The sequence below is a fragment of the Mytilus californianus genome, unplaced genomic scaffold (genome assembly GCF_021869535.1).
Source record: "Mytilus californianus isolate M0D057914Y unplaced genomic scaffold, xbMytCali1.0.p SCAF_3, whole genome shotgun sequence".
NCBI lineage: Eukaryota > Metazoa > Mollusca > Bivalvia > Mytilida > Mytilidae > Mytilus > Mytilus californianus.
In genome coordinates this window covers 52,623,072-52,630,578 of record NW_026262679.1, presented here as the reverse complement: position 1 = coordinate 52,630,578, position 7,507 = coordinate 52,623,072, and the positions used below count along the sequence as shown (strand labels likewise).

The 7,507-nt window shown below is 33.8% G+C and overlaps 1 protein-coding gene across 1 annotated transcript; it reads left to right on the top strand.

Annotated features, from left to right (window-relative positions):
* The first annotated feature begins 340 nt into the window (after nt 1-340).
* LOC127734845 (beta-1,4-galactosyltransferase galt-1-like) lies at nt 341-2,091 on the top strand. Its single transcript, XM_052244877.1, has one exon. It carries the CDS (start codon nt 486-488, stop codon nt 1,881-1,883), a length of 1,398 nt encoding a protein of 465 aa, XP_052100837.1. The 5' UTR covers nt 341-485; the 3' UTR covers nt 1,884-2,091.
* The last annotated feature ends 5,416 nt before the right edge of the window (nt 2,092-7,507 follow it).

Sequence of the window (7,507 nt, the reverse complement as noted above, 5' to 3'; positions counted from 1 at the left end):
GATCACCTTACGACCGTCAACAATAAGCAAAATTCATACCATTATAAGATTTTTGCATCTATAGGCCACCGTATAGCTTTCAACAATGTGCAAAATCCATACCATTATTAGATGTTTGTCATATCTTTAACTTTTAGTTTTGCTTTGTGTTTTAAGTCGCTAAAAGGATGCAACAAAGAAAATGTTTAGATTATTGTATATACTGTAAAGAAAGACAACTGGAACTAGCTTTTGGAAATTTTATTGATTATCAAGTATTACATTACTTTGTATTTAGAGATCAAAAATTCAAACCTTACTGTTAATTTTTAAAGAGCTTACACGATTGAGTGCATGCGGTATGTGGACTTGAATATCAGTACAGAAATAGTGTGTGATTTGCTTTTAAAATTTGTCAACATGGAATAAATTAATAATAATGGAAACAAGTTACGCCAATTCCTTCGTGATTACTAACAATAGATGATATGTTAATATAGAATATAATGAAGTGTCCACGATTGAAAACAATTGCCATAGTGGTATTCTGTGCATACTTGCTTTCGATAATGATTGCATTTTATTTACTGCATAATTTGCACACTACACAAGATAGCAATTTTAAGATACGACCTGAACAAGTGATTCGCCACATGAAAAGCCACAGAAGACCAGAACAACTTCGAATAGGTCATCCTTTATTTGACAATTGTATGCAAAATCAAGATTACGAAGAACTTTTGTTGCGACCATACCATACGCTTGGAAATGTATATGTTTACTCGGCCTTCTTCGATAACCGCACTGGAATACCACATGTACGAATGATATCAATGATCAATGGTCGAGATTTCAAACAGAACCTCAACCTTTCTTGTAATTTTGCTTATGGTGCAAATAAAGACAAGTACTTTTCCGAACCGGTGATATTCTACGAAATGTGTGAAAATCACCATTTTACCCATGGTGGATGGATATTATCATGCAAAATACCAATGAATGAATTGGAGATTATTCCTTGTAAAATTTTCATAAAAAATAATGACTTGTCACATGGAAATCATCTATCCACTATGATTCCATTGTTAAAGACAAGTTCGTCTAAAAGAGAAAAAGAAAAAGAAGATATTGGAAAGTTTGGAGTTTGTATTCCTCCGCTTTATGGCGATATAAAACCAACTCAGTTTCTTAAATTCATATCTCTAACAAATGCACTCGGCATAGATCATTTGATATTTTATGTGTACAATATTTCTTCGAACTTAAATTCCATTTTAGAATATCTAGAGGACCGTAGTACCATTACCATAATCCCGTGGGTACTTCCGGTTGAAAGCAATCACGTTTGGTATTATGGCCAATCCATTGCCATCAACGATTGCTTATATCGAGGAATGTTTTACTTCAAATATCTAGCCTTTACAGACTTAGACGAATATATAGTTTCTCACAATTCAGAGTACTCTTTACGTAATTTGATAGAACAGAAAAGATCTTCGGATGGACGAATCGCAGCATTCAGATTCCGTAGTGCAATCTTTATCAGAAATCCAGAAGCAAAAGGCAATACTACTTTTGATGTTCTCGAACACAATTATAGAACAGAAGGAACCAGTAAAATTCGTAGTAAATTGATAGTTCAACCTTATAAGATATTTGAAGTAGGGATCCATCATGTCAGCAGGGCATGGCCAGACAGTCAGAACTATACTTCATATGAGATAGATCCGGATGATGCCATTGTGCACCATTACAGAACTTGTACATCAACCCTTGATCTTGCATGCACTTCGTATATAACAGATTCTACCATTAGAGACTGGCATAACTTTAATTTCATTACAAGGTACAACTCCCGTATGAAAGAACTTAAATCTGTTTTTAATATTACAGATGATACCTAACTGTAATCGGTAGTAGTTTCTTATATTGTAGATACCGATATATTGCATTTCATCAATATCTGTCACACAATGAAGTTTGTCTTGCATTTTGTTTTATTTTTTTTAACTTTGGATTTATTAACAACTTCAGGTAAAGTAATTTTGAACTGACTTTAAAAGTTTGCGAATAAATTGGAAATATTGGTACAGCTTCGTGCGCCCTTGAGAATTTTTGTTTTTGTTCAACAAGACTTACATTAAACATTACGCGTGTTGATGGAATATTCTTCAGTCTGGTCACATTCAGATTCCTGCAAATATTTACTAGATTTCGTCAAGAAGGATGAATTGTTAAATTAAGCACTGATATGAGATTTGTGTACATACAATTAAAAAGGGTATGAAACACAAGGAAATGTCCACGAAAGGTGCTTTTGTTGCTGTTCTTCATTCTCTCATTTCTTGATGTATATGTATGTGAGTGTGTATGTGTGTTTGTGTGATATGTGTGAAAGTGATGCCAATAAATTTTTCAGGACAAAACAAGCAAGATATGCATTCGTTCATGCACCGGTTTATACATTCATATTATATATAAAAACAGACCAAAGCACGAAACTCGACTCAATCAAAAAGGTCCTTGCGTACAACTTTGACAATGTCATTATGAAATTCATCAGATAAATTATGATTTTTTAACAATAATAGAGACATTGTTTATGAATTCTAATATTGCCATAATTTAGAACGATAAAGATTGCTAACATTCGACTGAAAATACTGTTGCTTTTAATATTTTTCATTGTAAGCTAAGACAGATGATGCAAGTAAATATACTGAATAACTTCTAAGCTGATATATAGAAAGCAAATTGTCAAAATCAAATGTATTAAATTCAATCGACAGCCAATTACGGTTTAATGCCACTGACATATAGAGGTCTGATCATAATAATATAAATTGCGATATTTTCATAAAGTTTGAAACGCGGTGATGTTTAAACAATAGTAATGTCATTGCCCCAGTTCTGTACGTGACACTGTTATAATTTTGTATTTCACAAAAGCGCTTTTGAAATTGTTTGAACTGTAAACTTCAATTTCGGGAAATAAGAAGTCTTTGACAATTTGTTTTGTAACAGCTGAAATGCAATCGTGTTAATGTGATCGCGGCATTAATCTATATACTAGACCCTAAAATAACACTGAAGCCATTGCGCGTTAAAAAACGCAAAAGATTACACGGATTTAATCGAAATCTAGAACAGATGATCACAGTTACGAATATCAGTAATTTGAGGCCAGAAAAGATATATCTGACCGTTAGAGGTAAAAATGTAACAAGAAGACACTGGTCACAACCTCAATCATAGAAATAGCCAATGGTCATTCTTGAGTATTAAAAGTAAACAGAAAGCACGTTTCTTTCATCTATTTCATCCGGTTTTCGAACAAGTCGTTCATTTCTGCATGTACCAATAGACAATTGTCTAATGAGGACAAAGCTTTCGGTCAAGTTTTTCACTTCTAAGCAGGTGAATTTAAAATCATGTCCAACCCTGTTTATGACGTACTCCTATAGCAATTTTAACATATTTAACATATTAAATCAAAAAGATGCAAAACAGAAGTTAGTGTCTCTGTGGCATTGTTAAAAGCTAGCTGAATATGCGACCCTGAAGGTCACCAAAACGGCGAATTAGTGAAGGATAAAGGATGTCATCTATTAAGCGGAGGTTAAAACTTTTCGTCAAAATACTGTCTTTAAAAATTGAAGAAGCGAACTGGATGAGAGTTGTATTGTTTGTGTCGTTCTTTATCCCTGCACAGATAAGGAACCGATAAAACTATTTATTTTGTATTATCGAATGGAATGTTCGTTACTATAGTGCAAAAAATAACTACATCCCTCTATTACAATTAAAAAACAGTGTTTTCCCGAGGGCAAAGTGAGCCGATTTTTAAATTTTTTTATCTGGATCTTTCAACGTATTTTTTACAATCAGAACAGACTATTTTTTATTCCGCTTAGCCGAGGAAGATAAATTCGTTTTAGTTTTTTTCAATGTGGAAAAAGTCCATTGAAAAAGCTTATAACGCCTTGTGGTCAAAATAAGCCTGTGCGTGACGTATGAATACGTATAAATAGAGATGCTAAATGTGGTGCTTCGTGTACGGAGAGTGCCAGGCTCTTTGCGTGTCAAACTAATTGTTTGTGTGTTAAAAATCATAGAAACAACTCTTTGAAGAGTCTGTCATGTGGTGCCCTGTTGCATCGTTCGTTGGGTATTAAAATACATTTTGCTCGTGTGAAACAGCTTACACCGGTAACTTTAATGTAGATTTTGCAGGAGTTCAGTTAACCGTAGTAATTTTGGTTTCAGCCCCTGATTAAAATAACCCATTTCCACATAGAATTAACACTAGAATAGAATTTGGCACTTTTAAAAGGGATTAACTGTTACATGATTTTGGTTGTAAATCGATTTGACTCCGACTATTACATCATAACCAACAACAGATGATTCGATAATACAGCCGGCTTGTTTTAATATGATTTAAGTCCACTTAAGAAGGTCCGGGTATATGCAGTATGTTGGTGTAAGTAAATAAATATATTGAGTACAGTGGAATTTATGTATATCAACTTTAATATAAATTCAATATTTCAATATAACAGAAATTATTTTAGAGTACCGGTATGTCATTTAACATCATCATACTTGAATGTCAATGAAGTTATTTTATCTTTTAAGCTGAAATTGAATTTAAGAAGTGTGCATTATATTGAACCAAAAGAATTTTACCAGCAACACGTTTGTTTTTGTGTAATCGACTAAAAGGATTCATTCTATACTGTCCTACGAAGAGAAAAAACATGATTGAACATTGTGAATGTAAGTATATTTTCTACGAGTTTGATTGATTGATTGGTTGGTTGATTGATGATTGCTTTACGCCACATCAACGCAAAAAGACTACATCGTTGCGATGTTGAATTGTTGTTTGTTTGTATTTTATAATCCTGCACTCAAAACCTTCATTAATAGGTGATGAACATGAAACGATGATATACAATGAACATGTATTTTGTGGCTTGCTTTTCTGGTTGGGTTTGTTGAAGACCGTACAGTGACCTATAGTGGGTTACATCTACGTCATTTTGTATCTGATGGATAGTTGTCTCATTGTCAGTCATACCACATCTCCCTATTTTATATGAAATGGAAAGAGAGGGAGGATTGTACGCCAAAAGCGGAACTAGTTTCGACTGCCTCAGGATATATATGAACGGTTTTGTTTGGTTGAAATTTGACCTCAGTATTGACCCATATATACACATGTTTGAGATGAAGGGGTCTTGTCAGTTTTCCTACCGGAGGTCGGTGGTTTCTCTCCGGGCACTCCGGCTTCCTCCACAAATAAAAACTGACCGCCACGAAATAGCACAATAGTGTTGAAAGTGGCGTTAAAACACCAATCAATCAATCAATGAAGGGGTCTTGTTTGTGCTATGAGCGTGGTACTATTCCAACTTGCTTGCGTATTTGATACATTCAGCACGACAAAAGTCCCTTGAAGAAAGCAATGTTTAGCAACTCCTGTAATTTTTTACAAAGTGGTTGAGAGGCATGTTCCGGCCACATTACCGAGCGATCATATCAACCCATTCATGAGCCATAAGAGGTAGATTAAACAAAAAAATATAAGAACAAACATTGTTGAACGACAATAAGACAAAAAAATAAATTCAAAAGCTAACCAAAATATTCAGTGCAAACAATGAAACAGTATTTTTGAACTGTTCCAGTATAGATTGAAACCAAAAGTATACAAAGTACGTAAAGACATTATTATAGTGTTTCAGAGACGCCCTCAAACAGTTGGATTAAATCCCGTTGCTCTCCTTCGAGTGCGAAGAAAACTACCAACGGTTCCTGTGCTGTGTAAACATACAGATACAGAAGTTAATATACAATTATCCTATACGTTATATGTACTCATGCATGGTACTGTTACTATTTACCTTACATTCCTATATTATCAGAATTGTGTTCATCCGTTCACATTCTGACATTTACTTTGATAACTCCTTCCTTAATTGTTTGTTTGTTTGTGTTTTTTTATGTTTTGTACTTAAAATGTTCATTGAAGAGAAAAGGGGGAGGTTACATTAGAGTTTCTCGACGACCTTGATAAGCATTTTTCGCTTAAGAGTTCAAATAATTATTCAATTAGTTTCAATTTCCCATATGAAAACTTTTACCAAAATTCGCCATGAAGACAACCTTGATTTTTCAACTCTATTACCCATTACGTCAGAAACTAAAAGGTTTAAATGCGACATTCAAAAAGAAAGCACTTGTTGAGAATTGTCAAGTACAATAATCTTTCTAGAGTTTTGGAAACTATAACAAGGTGATTATACATAGCTGGAACCCTGTCATAGGGATGGCATGGTCCCTCATACTTACCATAGATTTGGAATCTGTCATAGATCTGGAACCTGCCATGGATGCGAGTCTTACATATATCTACCCAATTAAAATGCACAGGCACTTGTCTCTAAAACAATCACCTATATATACTCGGTCCAACGATTTACAGAAAAGAGCGACGATTTACAGAAAAGAACAGAAAAGGACCAAAAAGGACCAAAAAGAACAGAAAAGAACCGAAAAGAAACAGAAAAGAGCATACATATATTTATTTCATATTTATATACACACGAAATTTTGATATTGTTAACAATTCCTCGTAATAAATGAACGCATAACTGTAACTTAGATTGTACATTTTATAGGGATATGTGGACACCAAAACAAACAAAAAAGACAGTGTTATAACTTGGTTAAAAACTCAGTAAAAAATTTTTTTTTATATATGTACAAGTAATCATTTGCACACTGTACAACATAAATCACTCCTGTTATACACCATAAAACAAAATGTGCCTTTTGATGAACACATCAAAGACTTTTATTCGCATAGTATCGAAATACAATAAGCATTTTATTAAAATAATGTTGCTGTTTTTAAATAAAACTAGCAATTAGTCTTTGAATTTAAAAAAAAATGAAGGAATTAACAACCTGTGACCAAGAGACTGTATTATTCATGTAAGTCCCAGATGCGACTAATTGTCATTAAATAAATAAACTGTAAACTTGATTTTTGACTTTTGAAAAGTATTATAGATTTGAAGAAAATGTTAGCGGAAATAGATCAGCCATATACGACCAACAAATATGTTAAGATAACTTAATTGGAAATCAACTCCTTAATATTAATTGTCCTTAAATATTGATTTTTCTCCCTTTCTGCGTTTTTCGTTTTATTGTCTCGCCTTGACGGAGTCAAAAAGCGAGACATAGGTATGCTGTTTCTGGCGTCGGCGTCGGCGACGGCGATGGCGTCAATAATGTATTAGTTTGTGATTAAGTCTAGTTCATGGTGAACCACTAGTGGTAGGTCAATGATATTTGGCGGTATGCAGTTGTATTAGCATTGGCACATATCATTACCATGAAGATTATTTGGCCCCGCCCCCTCAGTCAAGGTCTATTGACTTTGAAACTTTTCAAAGTTTACATGTATTAGTTTGTGATTAGGTCAATTTATGGGGAACCACTGGTGGTAGGTCAA

What these genes read in the sequence shown, in the direction of transcription:
- LOC127734845 (XM_052244877.1), top strand. Translation starts at nt 486, where the DNA reads ATGAAGTGTCCACGATTGAAAACAATTGCCATAGTGGTATTCTGTGCA.